The sequence below is a fragment of the Coturnix japonica genome, chromosome 1 (genome assembly GCF_001577835.2).
Source record: "Coturnix japonica isolate 7356 chromosome 1, Coturnix japonica 2.1, whole genome shotgun sequence".
NCBI classification, from domain to species: domain Eukaryota; kingdom Metazoa; phylum Chordata; class Aves; order Galliformes; family Phasianidae; genus Coturnix; species Coturnix japonica.
The window spans coordinates 161,103,110-161,120,549 of NC_029516.1; the positions used below are offsets into that span (position 1 = coordinate 161,103,110).

The window sequence follows — 17,440 nt, forward strand, 5'->3', positions numbered from 1 at the left end:
GAAAGACGACAGTCTGTTCTGCGACAGAGTTAATATAGAGTCCAGGTCCCGTGACCTATCGTGTTGTTCCCTGGGAGATGTAGTCTTCTTCTGTAAGTTGCAGATTCAGTAAAATTATTCATGCTTTATATGATGTTATGATGTGGAATACTGATAGCAAAAATTACAAAATTATTAAACCATGACAGTTCTGCATCACTTTAATATGCACACAACTATCACTACTCTGAAAAGTTTACAGTGGAACCATATTACGGATGAAGCACACAACCTTCAAATGAATAACATAGAAAAAAAGAAACAGGAGCTCAGAGTTTTCATTCAGTTACAGTCTTTGGTGAAGGATGTGAAATCTTCTCCAAAGCAAAGCCAAAATCAGCATTAAAATACTTCTGGAATTTATAAAATGCTGAGGAAAAAAAAAAAGCCTAATGAGTCATAGGACTACTTTACACTGAGATAATAATGTTCCCAGGGATACTCTCAGCACTTTTGAAAGCTTAAAAAAAAGATCCATCACCTTGGGAATTGTGAAATTAACTTCTCTGTTACAGGCAGATGAGCAAAAACAAAGGACACTAAGATTAAAGACATTTAAAACCTCAAGATATCAACTGAGAGACTAGAGAACAGCTACTGTGTTACAGAAAATGACAGCAGAGCTGGTAAGGAGTTAAACAAGTCTTTTCATAAACTCAGGACTTTCTACGTTTATTCAACTGATATTTTTTCCTATTCTAGGGTTATTTGCCCAGACGTTTACTTGTCTTTTTCCAGCTTGTGACCTGTTATTGCCACCTCAGCATATCATACAAGCTACCAAACATGGCAGCAGGGTACCTCTCAAGCAGATGTCAAGCAAGGTGCTCTACCACAGTCATTATATTTCTCACAATGAACCTTGCTGCTGTGAGCAACATCATCCCACGCTGTACAGCAAAACACAGCTTTTAATTAAGGAAACCAAGAATCCAAATCAGATTTTTTCATATGTCAGTCTAAAAAACACATCTGTGATTAAAATGTTAGGGAAGGAACATCTTACAGTAATTTCTTTGGTAACATAATCTATTATGACTGAGAAACATGGAAAAAAAGCCACTAAATATTGGGCTGGGAAGCGCTACCAAGCAATAATTTAAGACATCAAAGCTTTATTCCTTCACTATATATATTTCCTATGTCTGTCAGAAACAGACAGCATAAGACTGCAGTGGACGTAAGAACTGTTCAGCTGCAGCTTCTATAAACGATCCAATAGTGAAAGCCCAGTCAGAGCACAGAACATAACTCACTCTGAACATGTAAAAACATAAGACAGAAATCAAGAGACATAAAAAAATCAGTGAGACTCAGACTGACCAACGAGTCCCTGAAATGCAGTGCAGATGGAATACATACAAAATATCAAAAACAGGAAAAGGAAACCGAGATTTTGCTCTATTGAACAAGAATGAGAAGGTAACGGTGACAACATTCATGATGCTAAGAAAGGAAAAATGGAAGAGAAAAATAAAAGCAGTGGCTTAAGTGATACTAAATTACATTAGAAGGTACAAGTGCAAAATACACCACCTCAATGCAGACAAAATACAGCAATAATAAAAAAGCTAACTAGGTGAAATCAAGGAGTTCACAATGTAATGAAACTCAAAAGGAAAAATTCAAGTGAATACAAGTATAAAAAGCAGCACAAGTACCCTGGGGTAAGAGAATACAAGCACCAAATGAGGTATAATAAAGGAGAGAGCACAAGAATAATCAACAATAAACCTTAAAATTAACACCATTAATAATCCCAGAAACACAATAAATTACTGGGAAGTTACAGGAAAATTACTAAGAGATCACATGCACTTAAAATATTTGCCCTCCTTGTCTTCGCTCAAAGCAGCAGGTGCCATCACACAGCCACCAGCAGTTACAATACAGCCCAAGCTCATGCCAGAACCAGAAATCACGAGTTAACAGGCACTTAAATAAACCCACAGGGTCAAAAGAAACTTGACAACAGCAAGAAAAAGCAGTTAGAGACACCATCACATCTATTCCAGACAATTCACTGAGAGATAAAGATCTACGAGATGGGGCAGGTAAGCACAGTGCTCATCTTCAAAGGTGGCTAAAAATGAATTTAGACCAGCACTTTTTCTGCATTTGATACTGAAAAATCAATTTGTAATCACCTAAAGAAAACAAGTAAACACACAATAGCCGACACAGCTTAGAAGCAAAACATGACTAATCAATTTGATTATCTTTCATACTATAACTGGCTTTAAGTATATGAAAGAAATAACAAATGTCCTCTCTTGATGTTGGAAAAACATCCAGCAATCTCACAGCCCCAGAAGCCAGGGAAACACTGCCTGCACCATGGGCACCAATTGTCTGCCATAACTTGACTTAGCACCTCACTGTACCCTCCGTGTGTCTGGGTTTCAGCCCCCAGTGCCAATCACACACCAATGTTCGGCTGGTGCTGAGCAATACGTGTTTGCCCATGGCCAGGCTGGGCTCCACACTGAGAAGAGCCGGCACCACAACAGCTCAGGATGGCTGCAGGATGGGCTGGGCCAGGATGCATGCAGCCCATACACTGGACATGTCTGAGCTACATGAAATCTGAAGTAAGGCAAAACCAGCTGTGGAGCAGCTATGGCTATGACTGACACAATGCAGAAGTCAAAATGCAGACCAAGATCCAATTCCCACCTGGGCCCGCTACTACTCATCATTTTCTACAAAGGTGTAAGAACAATCCATTACTTTCAGGATACAATATGGCACTGGGGCTCTTAGGCAGGCAATAATTTGTTGATGCACACTGATTTTTGCTTAAGTTAAAAGGCAATATATTGTAGTGTAAATCTAAGCAATGTTAACAAAGTGCACGGTGCCTGGGGCACATTCTTTAGTTATGCGTTTGTTAATTAATGAATGAGTCAATTTGCAATCCTGAATATTTAAGTCATAACTCTGGACACTCTTCTCTCCAGCACTGAGTCAAGAGAATCAACCACTGCTGCCTTTCTCTTATGCTGGGATTCCAAAAATATGAAAGCCAGTCAGCAGAGTTTGGTTTTAATGAGTTTGTATGCTATCTCATTCCAAACAAATAAAACTCCTTACAATAATTATAGGCATGTAACTATGCGGGGAGACAAATCAAATAAATCCAAACACTTAAATTATGATGTATGAGCTTGCCTGAGCAGTTAAGAACCAGCGAGCTAGAATCCACTACCAAAAGGACAGGAGAGGAATTTATGACACTGTCTGTCATTTTAACTACGCTGCTTCTTTCTTCTCTTACTCTGTGCATGTACTCAATTTATAATTAAAGACCAATATAACTTTCTAGAACTGCAGTTTTGCCCAGCAGCTGCATAAATGGCCAAACAGCCACTCCTGACTGTGCACATGATTTCAGCTAGTTCTGTCTTATGACCATATCTGACAGTGCTCGGTGAGTTTTCTGGTCAACACTCATTCTGTTTTCCTCTCCTTTCCTTCATTTTTAACACTGGGATACTGCTCTAAGTAGATACACTGTCTTCTCCATCTTCCACAAAGTGCAATTTGTGGTCCAGAGAAGGGCAATGAGGTTCATAAAGGGCTTGGAGAATCAGCCCTACGAGGAGAGGCTGAGGAAGCTGGGGCTGTTTAGTCTGGGGTAAAGGAGGCTGAGGGGAGACCTTATCGCCCTCTTCCAGTACCTGAAAGGTTCTTACAGTGAGAGTGGGGCAAGTCTCTTCTCACTGGTGACAAGTAACAGGATGAGAGGAAATGGCCTCAAGTTGCACCAGGGCAAGTTTAGGTTGGATATCAGGAAGAACTTCTTTACAGAAAGGGTAGTTAGGTTGTTTAAGAGCCGTTTGGATGTGGTGCTCAGGGATATGATTTAGTGGAGGGTTTTTAGAGTTAGGGTACTGGTTAGGCTGCAGTTGGACTTGATGATCTTCAAGGTCTTTTCCAACCTGGATAATTCTATGATTCTATGATTAAGCAAAACAATTAAATTACCACCAAAAACACCATGCTGCCAAATGATTCCCTAAAACAAGATGCTTTCCCTTTACCACATACTGGGCTGGAAGTGCTCTGCTTTAGACACAGCTGTGAATAGTCTGACTGATGAACATGCTGTCAGCACAGACACTACACAACAGGCCTCAGCACTTTCTCACCCACAGAAACATCTGCACTTCCCTTCTTTTAATGTAACTTCTGTCTAGAAAATTTGTATGGATTTATTTACAAAAATAAATAAATAAGAATTCTTTCTAACATGTAACGTTTATTTAAAAGCAACACACCTTTGAAACTGAAACAACCTGGTCTAGAGGGAGGTGTCCCTGCCTATAGGAGGGGGCTGGAACTAGATGATCTTAAAGCTCCCTTCCAACCCAAACCATTCTATTACTCTATCTAACTGTGTGAACCAGCTGATAAAACATCCCTTTTAGAGAAAGGATGTCTCAGGAAATTGGCAGAGAAGCTTCATTTCAGCAGCGTGCAATAAATCACAGAGGAAAGCTGCTGGCTAAATTAAGAAAAAAATCACGTGAAAAATAAAGGTCTAAACTTGCAAAAGTGTACAGAGTAAGTCAAATATATTACTAACGCTTCTTTCTCTTACTTTTATTTATTTTAATTTTAAGGACTCCCAGAAACAGCATCTGGGCATTTAGATGGTAATTCATCCAACACTGAATCCTCCAGAGGAAATGCTCACATAAGGATGCCTCTAAGGCAACCAATGCAAAGACCATATTGCTATTTTGTTAGGAAAGCCTGGCTTGCAGATTTTAATCTTTAATGCACATGTATTAGTAATGTTTAAAAAGTAAACTTCAGAGGGTTTGGTTTTATTTCACTATGTAGTCCCAGTATTTCATCCAGCTTCCAAGCACAGCAATTTTTGCTCCATGCTCTCAGTGTGGAAGTTGGCTTCCTGTGCAGCAAGGGAGAGAGGAGGAAGCTCACCAAGCTGGAGAGAGGAGGAAGAGCTGGGACAGTGAGCAAGAGCTGCCAGCATCACATAGCACAGCACGTACAGGTGGAGGTACTGACACAAATGGATATTCATAGAGCATGGATGGTTTCCAGGAGGCAGCAAGTTTTAATGGATTCTCAAGTATTAAAGACACCATTACATAGGATCGGTATCCAAGCACTCTCTACTGTGAGACACAAAAGCAAAGGTTTTTCCAGTAATTGCATTTCTGCCATAAGACTGAAGCTAGCAATATTTCACACTGGATATCTACAGATCTGCACTTCCTTGGGTAGAATTTTCCAGAGAGACAAATGTAGCAAGGATAACTCGTTCAGAAGCAGCTTTTATCTAGTCAACAAAGTTACATATAATGAAGCAATCTCAAGGTGCTATCAAAAATCATTTCAATTCACATATAAAACTTTAAAGTTATGGACTGACTATAAACATGTCTATAACACTTAATACTTTCAGAGTGGCTTTCTGCCTTATTTGAATGCTACTACATTTATTATTGTATATTTCACAGTTTCTCTTGCTGTGCTTGAACAATGAAATAACGTGTCATCAAAAGCACTAACTGTAAATTTGCAGCTTGCAGTGATTAGAAAAGAATGATTTACTACAATAGGTTCTACAGGGAGCTTGAATACGAAATTCAAAGTCTCGCCTTTTAAGCAGGTATGTAGGAAAATGAAAGTTCCATCCCATGAATTCTACAAATTATGTAACTTTTAACAGCCTTATATAACAAAATGAAGAAATACTAACAACTGTTTGCTGGAAAACATTCACTTAGACTGCTGTGGTGGTTATACAGCTGGTCCTTGTAAGGTGCTACGATGCTTAAGGGAAAAGAAAACACCAGATGTGAACACATTTTGTTTACCAATGTTGTCCAAATTCCCTTATTTTTTTTTAATGAACAGCACTGTCAAAAGAAAACTTCAGGAGCAATGAGAGTTCTAGGAGCTGCTTCACTTTGTTTTTACAGTCCTAGCAAAGCTGAATGTTGGTGTGCTCTGAAGAGTAAGATTCGGTAGAAATCACAGTATTCTGTGATTATCAGTCCAAGCTTTTGCCTACCACCACCACAGCAGCTGACCACGTCTACCTCTTCATTTACAAAAACAAATTAAAGTTCGTTAAGCCAATATTGTAACAAGCTGCAATTGACTACATTCATTATTCTAGCTTACCTTAATGCACCCCATTATTAAATGTACAATAAAAAAGATAAATTAAGAAAGTCTCACTCAATAGAGTCTAATGATAAACTCTGAACTGTGGCCACTTGCATTTCTTAATTCAAATAATTTGACATACACATGAATGTAAACTGTAAAAAACCCCATCTAACAGTAAAAGCAGCAGTGATTTCTTACCTCCAATAGTTAAATTAGAATTCAAAAAAATACAGTGCAAGTTAATTTCAAGCAAACCCGAAGGTTTAAGTGCCAAGGTATTAAAAGCCACTGAAGTTTCACCCTATCTTGTTTCATTCTCAAAAACAATTATTGCACCAACATTCTCTGCATACAGCTGATTACATTTCAGTCTCAGGTACTTTCACCTTCAAATCATACCTTTCCAAAAATAGAACAGTTCTAACTGTTCTTATCTACTGGTATGGAATTTATTTCCTACCTCTCATCCATCTTTCTCTTGATTTATTCAATCATTTTTGACGTGGGGTAACCCTGTCTATACAAGTATTCGAAAGGGAGTCCAGCTCAGGGTGTATTTGCTGGTTTTATTTCACTTCTCCTACATTTCCTTCTCATTTTGTTTTGCCTTCTGACTTATCAGTGGGCTGACAGCCACAAAGAACACAGCACTGCTAAGGAAGAAATCATTTATTTCTTGGTGTGTTTTATTTATTATTTTTACAGATTTGGCTTTTGCCTTTCCTACAAGTGCATTACATTGTATTTAATAGATATTGGAAATAAGCTTGTTTGTTTGTCTTGCTTTCCCCTTCTCCCCCCCCTCCAGCTCTTTCAAAGTCAGTTTTCATTGGCACAGAAAGCACAGAGCATAGATCCCTACAGGTCCTCAGTAGTATATTCTCTGAAATATAATAATACTCTGAAATGACCATTTAGTAATGCTTTAAAAAAAAAATAAAAATCCTGTTCATCAGGTAACTGACTGAGAAAGGCCATGACCAACTGGAGAAATAGCCAGCAGTAAAGAAGCACCGGCTAAGAGAAATAAGAATGATAAATGGTCTGAAAAACATCAAGGCAAGATTAAAGAAATTGTAATTATTTAATCTGCAAAAGAAAAGGAGAGAGATAGTGCGATAATGCTCAGTTACGTGAAAAGTAGCTGCAGAGAGTATGAAAATGTCATTTTCCATAAGTTCTTGGCAAAGGATTAAAGAAATATTTCATATACGTTTACTGTAAGACTTATCAGATACTTGAGGAAAAAGCCTTACTGACAGGAACTGCTGAGTATAGATGAGATCACTTTGGGAAACTGTGAAGATATTCGCTGGCAAATTAGACAGGCATTCACTGTAAGTAATTTGTGTGGCTGATCCCATCTTCAGCAAAATGGGTGGAATCGGTAACCTCTCAAGGTATTTTCTTCTTCAACAGTATCAAAAGCAAGTTTGTCCAATCCCAAGCAAATCTAGCATTTGATTTCATCACTTTTGCCATACTTATAACACAACATACCTGGGGAAAGGCTAACAGACGAGCCATCAGTCACTTACTTTATTTCATTGACAGGTACTTTCCTCTGCTCCAGCTGTTCTACCATGCCTTTTTCTTCTGAGGGCAGCAGGAACAACAAAGCTTCGCCACCTTCTTTGTATCTAATCCAAAGGAAGAAAAAAATATATATATTATTTTCAACTTATCGGAATTACATTTGCTTCCTTATTAGTAGCCCAAAGAGCAGACAATCACCTTCACTCCAAAAAGGGAAAAGCCAAACTAGTTAAGTGACTTGTCACTATCTCCAAGTGGTTTCAAAATTACACCTTGAGTTCCATATGTCTGGGTCTAAGACACGGATTAGGAGCAGAGGATCCTGTTTTTTCCCAGACTGGAACTATTTCCGTTGTAATTAAACAACACTTGATCAAATATTACAAGATCTGCTACTTGCATTCATCCTGTACCAACAGGAAAATATTAACCCTCGGTACCACTCAATTCTCCTTTGCACAACTGTAACTGTAAGAATGTAAACATCAGAAAAGCATTAAGTGCTTTGAACTCAGACAGCAACTTCTATTTGCATGTTGAATAAAGATTACTTTTCTAAAAGATCACAGAGGAATTACTGTTATAAAAGCACAGAAACGGACCCACTTATGAGCCACAGCCTGTTACTGTGTAGAACAGTTCTAAACAGACAGAGGTACTGAGAGGCAAGTCCCTATGCAGAAACAGATGATAAGCCTGCAAATGGCTACAACTATCAGGGGTGCGTTTATATGAAACAAATTATAGTAATATTTTTCAATTCCTTTTTAATGTCATAGTCTGTTTACTAACTAAACAGAAGTTTGGTGCCCACTCCGTTTCTATTTGTCTTGCTGATTAAATTTTTTAGCCAGCTTGAACATAACCAGTTCATCTTTTCTGTTTTCTGGATGGAAAGTCAGCTTTTTTCTCTACCTTTATTCCAGGACTGTCCGCACCAACACCTCTCTCTCTTCTCCCTTCCCTATCCATCCAGTCCTGTTTTGCCATTACATTAATCTTTGGCTGCTCTTACTCCATTGACTTTTCCTATTTGGTCTCAAGTCCAGCTGTATTCTCCATCAAGAAAATCATAGAATCACCAAGGTTGGAAACAGCCTCCAAAATCATCTATTCCAGCCACACACCTACCACCAATACCATCAAGGAAAAGGATATTATACAGAACATGCCAACTGTCAGCAGAAGAGTGGGAGATGTTACTAGTCTGTCTTTGAGTCAGAAAGCACAGGGAACAAGACTGTGACAGGGTGGGTCACATAACTTTCCAAGAAAAATTCCAGTGACAGAAGGAATCACCAGCCCAGTCCTTGTGCATAGAAAAGGGAAAAGAAAAGCTATGTAAGGGAGTGATGGATTCAGACAGCTTATTGGAGGCCAAAGAGTGCAAAAAAACATCCTAACATCAAACAAACGACAGTGACAGCATTAGCTGAAAAATCATTTCAGATGGAATATATGGAGCCCATGTTTCTCCAAAAGCATAAACAGTTATCACTTGGCAAAAACAGATCTACAAAACTGTTTGGAAACTATAAACACTATCTGTCACAGTATAGTAAGCAATGCAAGCAGCAACAAAATCTGCAGTTAAAACAGTCTGACAGCTTTTATTACAGCTCTGCTTTCATTTGATGAATTTGAAACATCACAACAAGATGTTCTTGGGTGACTTTTTTTTTTTTCCTGCTCAGTGCTACAACACATGATGGGTTTGGGAACTGAAGATGATTTTTAAACAATATCCTGCCTTTAACAAGTTTTTATAAAGATTTTTCATCATGAAAATTTAACCCATGTGTTCTAGGTTTTGATATTTGATATGGAAATCAAACTGACACAAAATGAGGGGCCTCTGCCACAGGCCGACACAGTAACAATTCATGGGGTTTTGTTTGTTTGTTTTGAAAAGTAAGAATAACCAAGGATACCGGTAACAAACACTAAGACATTTGGACTTCATCACCAAAATGATGCTTTTTTGGTATCAAGAATAAGGCAGAGATACTGTAAAAGAAATAAATAAATAATATATAATATACAATTTTTATATTTATATATAAATTCTCATAAAATATAAAATATAATACAGATAATATATATTCTTAAATTATTTTTTTCTTTTAATAGACTTAAAAAATCTAATGTAAATTTATCTGCTTGCAGTCTTTTCCAAGAGTTCAAAGCAACAAATACGTTTGCCCTAAGGAAAATAACTGTCTTTACCAATAGCACAGAAGACTACTGACAAAACTTTCCATGAAGTCTTAGGTCCTTTATATAATGAGTAATTATGGCTGGGAACAACCTGCATGTCTAGACCAAGTCCACTTTGTAAGAAAGCTCTATTTATTTTAACCCAACCAAATTCCAGACAATATATCAACAATGCGGGCACAAATCAGATGCTGTCCCTGTCTGAACAAGCTACAGAACCTGGAAAGCTATTGAACCTCAGAATACTTTGCATTTTATGGTAAAAATTGATAGTTGCAATTCCAAGGCAAGCTTATTATTCATCACAAAGAACTTTAAGCCGTTAAAAATATGAGAAAAACAGTCACTTTTATCTACCCAAAGCTTGTATTAGACAGAAAGACACAATGATATCGCTACCAGTACTAGTGTCATCAACTCAGAATACAGAGCAACACTCACCCTTTTGCCAGTTCCATCAAAACAGATGCTATGACATGAAAGGATTCACAAAAGACCTATGAGAATGACCAGGATACCTGTCTAATCTCTTGATATATAAGGAACACTTCCATCAAATCAACAAGAAGTCTTAATGTTACTGCATGTATACACCTAGGTAGGACAGTCTTTGTAGAGTACTCCAATATAGTGAATGGAAAGAAGTAGCTTGTACAGTTCCTTGTTTCTTGTATTTCTTATCTTGTAACATTCTAAAATTTCTGCTTTAGTACAACACACTATGAAATACCAATGTCATATAAATCAGGTAAGAAATACCCATCACAGACCAATGAAAGCAGATACCCTCTCTGAAAGCCACCGACCCAAACTCTAGAAGGATACAGACCAGGAAATGTTATTCTATCTCAATTTTTCTTCTAAACCTTTTTCTCAGTACCCCTGAGATCATTCTCAAAACGTCAAACAGGATCACATGGACCTTCAAGCTGACTTCTTGTGTTGTTAGTGCTAAACATTTTAAATGCTGTGTCAGCTATCCTTTCAGAAGCGCAAGATCAGGAGACGTAATTCTTAAGGCACATTTACATCATTCAGAACAAGAAAACATACATTAAATCTGAATCTATGGACAATGGTAATTTCAATGTTTAATGCTAAGTTTTGTGTAGCCTTTATGTCAAGAAAATTGTTTCTTTTCTTTGCTGTAGTACCATCACACAAAAAGAGACAAAGAACAGAGGTTTCCAAACTGATACTATTCCATCTTTTAGCAACTACTGAGAAGAACCAATAAAAAAGGAAAATTAAATAATTTTTCAAAGATGACTTCAAGGATTTAAGGGGACTTGAAGACTTCCAGTAACTATCAATGCAGTATAATCCTTTCCCTTACCTACTTTGGGAACAATTAAAACGTTGCTGCATATTATCTGGTAAGGATCCAAGTGAAGCATAACTACAGTTTTCATAACAATATATGATCCATACCTAACAAGCATTAATGCGTTCAAGGTGGTTTTCAATAACGTTTCCTATTGTACCACTGTGCCATCTCGGGGAGGAAACTAATGTGTATGGTTTGAAATCCAAAGGGTTTGTCAGTAGGTTCTGAGCTTGTGGCCAGGCCCTCAGAAAAAAAGCTTCACATTTGAATCACATTAACAGACTGCAATTCTATATTTGACTGATTTCAAAAGGATTTTCCAGCTGGGCTTTATAACCAGGCAGTATCTTGTTAGTATTTATACAGGACTTAACAGCCTAGTATTAGTTTGACGATTGAAATCTAAATCTGCAAAGACATTAAGTAAATTTATGAGTTTAATCTTACTTATTTAATAATTTAGTGCTGAGAATATCTTTTTTTTTCCAAACTCCAACAAAACCCAAGAGCAGTAACAGTAAAACTCATGGCAGTAAGGAGACCAGCACGCTGACAGACCTGGAGAAAATCACCATGCCTATTCCTAACCTCATTTTCAGTAGGTTAGCAAAAAGCCGAACAATCACACTTCACATAATAAGGACTACACAAAAAAAGTGACATGAGTCAAGTTCTACTATTTCTCCCACAGAATTTGTTCTTAAGTTATTCCAAGTTCCTTGATAAAATAGCTGCAGCAGTGAAGGAAAGAGCATTTCACAAGCATAAACGTTCATCTGCACTGCAACAATATAAGACATCTACCAAAAAATTACAAAAAATGTCAAAACAGAGTTTTATTCTGAGAAAACCTATTTCAACCCGATACTCATATGAATAAAACTGCTAACCCACATGCCGCTCTTCAACAAAGAGGAACTAATATCCATATTTATCCCCTAAGGCCTTCCACAGAAACACAGTAATTCATAGTTGTGTTTTAAAATTCAACTATTAAATCTGATTATATAAGCTGCCATTTTAAAACATTTCTCAAACAAAATAACAGCTTTAGGTCTTGTAATGGGCTCAGTGAAGGTAAAACTTTCTATGCTACCTTCCGGGCCTTCTCACACAAAGAGAATTGGTGAAATCTTTAAGCTTCAGAACAAAAAAAATCAAACTTTATTCTCCAGGCCCAAGAGCAAGAAGAGTTTTATCTAATGTTCATCATATCTTCCATACAATGAATTTCTACCCTATTGTGGTAATGTTATTCAGGTTTTTTTCCAAGAGAGAAAACAGCGTTATAAACAAATACACTAATATCAGAATTTCTGTCCTGTCCACATGACCGACAGTCTCTTTTCAAAATAGGTATTTTTCTTTAATTGAGCATAAGAGCTCAACTGAATAAGAGCCTGAATGCTGCACTCATCAAAATTTGCACCAACAGAGGTGACCTCGCTGCCACCATCACCACTGCTGAAACACACCACCTACTGCCACACTGTGCTCACAGCCTCTGTTTGGTCTCCATAAACATAAAGCAAGCATTGATGAATGTCAATGGGTGTCATTTTTTACACAGGGAGTAATTCAATTCCACACCTTTGCTTCATATGCAGTTTCTTGTCAGACACCATTTTGTCAGTCTGTCCCAGCTGTACTATGCTGATGTTATCATAAATTGAATTCACAGAAGGATTGGGGTTGGAAGGGACCTTTAAGATCATCTAGTTACAAAACCCCTCCTACTATATACAGGGGCAACTCTCTCCAGAGCAGGTTGCCCATAGCCCCATCCAGCCTGGCCTTAAATGCTTCCAGGGAAGAGGCATTCACTTCTCTGGACAACTCATTCCAGTGCATCACCACCCTCACAGTAAAGAATCTTTTCCTAACATCTAGTCTAAATCTACCCTCTTCCAGTTAAAAACCATTTCCCCTCATCATGTTTCTACCTGCCCTTACAAAAAGTCCCTCCTCAGCTTTCCTTAGGCCACCTTCAGTTACTGGAAGGCTGCTATAAGATATCCTCAGATCCTTCTCTTCTGAAGGCTGAACAGCCCCAGCTCCCTCAGCCTGTCCTCATAGGGGAGGTGCTTCAGCCCTCTGATCACCTTTGTGGCCCTCCTCTGGACCCTTTCCAACAGCTCCATGTCCTTTTTGTGTTGTGGGCTCCAGAACTGGATGCAGTACTCCAGGTGGGGTCTCACAAGAGCAGAGTAGAGGGGCAGAATCACCTCCCTCAATCTGCAGGTCACACTTCTCTTGATGCAGCCCAGGATACAGTCGGCCTACTGGGCTGCAAGCACACACTGATGGCTATGCTGAGTATTTCATCAACTGATATCCCCACCTTTTTCTCCTCAGGGCAGCTCTCAAGCCATTCTCTACCCAACCTGTATCTGTGCTTGGGATTGTCTCCACTCAGGGGCAGGAATTTGCCCTCAGCCTTGTTGAATATGAGGCTGGCATGCATTCTTGAGTATACACACAGCACGTGAGAGGCTACCTCTCTAAGACTTCAGATACTTCTTGGCTTTGATCATAATACCAGTCAGCACACAACAGCAGGTAACAGAGTATCTCACTTTGGGAAGTGAGACTTTTTACTTTCCAATTTTCAAAATATTGTTTATCAAAAGGCAAACAGCATATGTATGGCTAGACAAAATATATGTGCCCATATGCATCCACATATTATGCTTAACAACAACAAAAAAACATTACAACCCACAGAGACTTCCCTAAATCAGTTTAAGCACCTAACAAACCTACCCCCTTACCTGGATTAAATACCACAACCGTGAGAAATCAGAGCTTGGGTGAGACTCGTATAAAGCTCTAGATATAAAAGAGATTAAAAATGTAGAGCAAAGATTTACTCAGTTTTACATTCCAGCATTCATGTCATTATAAAAAAGGCTCCCGACAGAGAGAATCATTATACTCAAGAAACAGATTCTATAGTCTCCTCTGAAGGAAAGAAACAGAGGGGAGAAGGTAATTAATTACCGAGACATGCCAGGATGAGTACAGCCAAAATACAAGATACTTACACACCAATGGAAAGGCAGAATAGACATTTCAACATCTTTTCAACTCATCAGTGTAAACATGACTGAAAGACAAACTTCCCTGTATCTGCTACGTTCATGCTATACAACTTATTAGTTAGATTTAGAAAAACAATTTGGGGGAAAAAAACAATGGTTATGGGTGTGCTTCATATACTATTATCTCCTGCTGTCCCCTAGTGGCACTGCAACTTGTTTCACAAAAGTGATCAAGGAATATTTTCAAGTCTGGCCTTCACAGACCACAGGAAAGGCAGCCATCAACTGCAATTAGGAATCAGAACAGAGTTTTGCAGATCATCACTACAGATCTCTCTTATTTATTAAGAATTTTTGCAACTAAAACCCACAGGAAAATACTTTGATATTTTAAATAACAGATTTCACTAAGAGACCGTATGACAAACATCAAGCTGACAAATACTGCTGGGCACAGCTGTGATACTGTCAGCTGTTTAGAAACTCTGTCACTGAACTAGTTCAGACTTTACAAAAATACTTTAAAACGCAGCTGGAAGAAATAGCTTTGATTATTCCAATAGCAGCATACTTTTCAAATTTAAAAAAAATAAAATTAGAATCTAAATAAGGCAATTCTACTATGAAGTAAAAGCATTACTGGCCAACATCCAGATTTTCTTGATCTTACTGTACCATAAATCACAAAAGCTAAAGCCACGATTTATGCTCTTCGGCAGAATGCAATGCAAGTGAAATGCTACTTACAGAACGTGCTGGGCCTTTTCATTAAAAAACAAAATAAAACAATCTTTATCTTTCATTTTAGATATTGCTTAGCATATTGCCATAAAACAGAGGTGGGAGCACAGCCACAAGTGTTAGTCAAACATTTTTCAACCCCATTGCAAAAATAATTTCTCTCTTGACTTTCATATTTACTTTTGTATCACAAAATAATTTGATTTCAGAAGTAAACAGTATTTGGCACCCCAATTTAAATTACAGCTTCACACAGTCTCCTAATTAGCTGAGATATTTAATTAAGCTTTCACTCCATGCAATTATACACTCTTGTAACCCATGAAAATTTGTAATTCAATCTAACTTCATTAATGAGGACAACTAAACTACAGTTAACTTTTATCACATTTCTAGAAGAAAAAAAAACAACAACAACCAAGAGCTTCTCTCATCCTGACTGCAGCGAGAAGTTTCCTACTCGGTACACAGTTTACCAAGAAACACATTCCCAACTACCCATGTCCAAAACTTTACCATTTACTTAGTACACAGTATTTACCTAAAGGTAGTAGACATCTTCCATCCTCAACGGTTTATTTCAGATTCATTCAGTGATCTTTACATTATGTTTCCAGAAATGCTTTACTTCAAGAAAAGAAGAGTCTAACATTTGTCCAAAATAAAAGCCCAGCGTAGGGCAGAACCTTATCTGATCTTTGCACAAGATTATGAGACAGAAAATACCTTTAAACTTTCCCTACAGAAGGAATTTGCTTTCAGTATTAGACAATTCTGCCAGTTCAAATCACAGAATCATAGAATGACCATGGTTGAAAAGGACCACAATGATCATATAATTTCAACACCCCTGTTATGCGCAGGGTCGCCACCCACCAGACCAGGCTGCCCAAAGCCAAATAGCTTGCCCAGATTAGGTACAATACAATTAGGTAATTGTAATTAGATACAATTAGGTAAGGTCTGGCTACCGTTAGAGCTGCAAGAATGAGGATCCAGTCAGTGGTGCTTCACTGAAAGCCTTGGGAAAAATGGGTGGTCATTAGCTTAGTCTTTACATAGTAGCTCCTGCCTTCTAAAACTACTGATAACGATTCTTGGCACCGCAAAAGAATGGGAGAAGGCGCAATGGTTGTCACTTTGGGGTAGTGTTAAAGCATGGATGTAGCTCCAAAACATCTCAATAAGCCTTTTATAAGTTTCCAATTAAACGGTGCCAAATGCATTGTTTTCCTTTCCTCTCTGACACTGTGCCATAAAGACAGAATTACAAGCCTTCATAGGAAGGCACAGGGAATACAAACAAAACAAAAATCACCACTTCACAGACCTCTACATCTACGTTTTTTCCCCTAAATTGGGACCCATGAAATTAACTATATTTTTATCTAATTAACATTCACTGATTGTGCTCATAGAGAACATGTTTCCAAAAGCATTTAAAAATTCATTGTTCCCTTCTACAACAAAAAAGTAGATAGGAGAATACAGTGCACAGGAATGAGTAGAGCAGAAAAATGACCAATCAGATTGGAAAGCGTTGACTAAAAATTCCAGGTTCTGAAATTTTCTGGAAGTACAAAATTTAATTCAATCTGATCCAGAAACACAGATTCGGTAGTGCTGACTACTAAATCCTGCTCTAGGAAACAGTTCTGTCGCTGTTTGACTTCCACTTACATTGCAACACATATGATAAAAGCCTACTACAAAGAAGTTCAATGATGTACAAGACATAATGCCAGGTCTTGCATGTCATCCTTCAGATAACTGAGTAAAGTTTTTAATCTATCAAACTGTGCAGTAATAACTTCACTTTCTCTTTAAAACCTACTTCAGAAACCAAGGACCAGGTTCTCATAAGCATACTAAGGTATCTCCCTTCCTTCAGAAGGACTCAGCCGCAAGTACTTTAACTAAGACTAGCCTTACAAATATAATTCTACCAGTGACTTAGAAAACTAAAAATTTAACCAGTAGATAACGTTCAATTCCTTCCTCTTCAAATCAAAATAAGAAAAAAATACTTCCTTTCTTTTAAACAGTCAGCAATGTACCTGTAAGTTGTATTTATCTATATGCTGTATTGACAAAACAAGCACTTCTGCTCACGAATGTGCTCAGCTCAGCTAGCGAGGTAATCTTGCCAAGTACAAAAGAAGACTTTTACTTCCTCACTCTTAGTCTTCCCTGATCAGATTAAACAATTAGACACGGTCTTTCTTCGTGCTGTAAGGAGTCTCTCACAAAGAAAAGATTAATTTAGACCATTATTTCTAGATGATCGAAACTGTCTTTTGGTGACAACAGTCTTCCTTTTCTTTCCAATTTGTGTCCTGATTTTTTGAAGCGAGTGTGCATCCAGCCAATTATCTGTCCTGATAGCTAT

At 37.9% G+C, this 17,440-nt stretch overlaps 1 protein-coding gene across 2 annotated transcripts in view; it reads right to left on the minus strand.

Moving 5' to 3' along the window:
• DDX10 (DEAD-box helicase 10) overlaps positions 1-17,440 on the minus strand; it is a 137,544-nt gene that overhangs the window by 106,020 nt on the left and 14,084 nt on the right. For both annotated transcript variants that reach the window (XM_032442171.1, XM_032442172.1), the window contains exon 10: positions 7,728-7,829. In XM_032442171.1, coding sequence (XP_032298062.1) covers positions 7,728-7,829 — 102 coding nt within the window. The remainder of the gene's footprint in view (positions 1-7,727; positions 7,830-17,440) is intronic.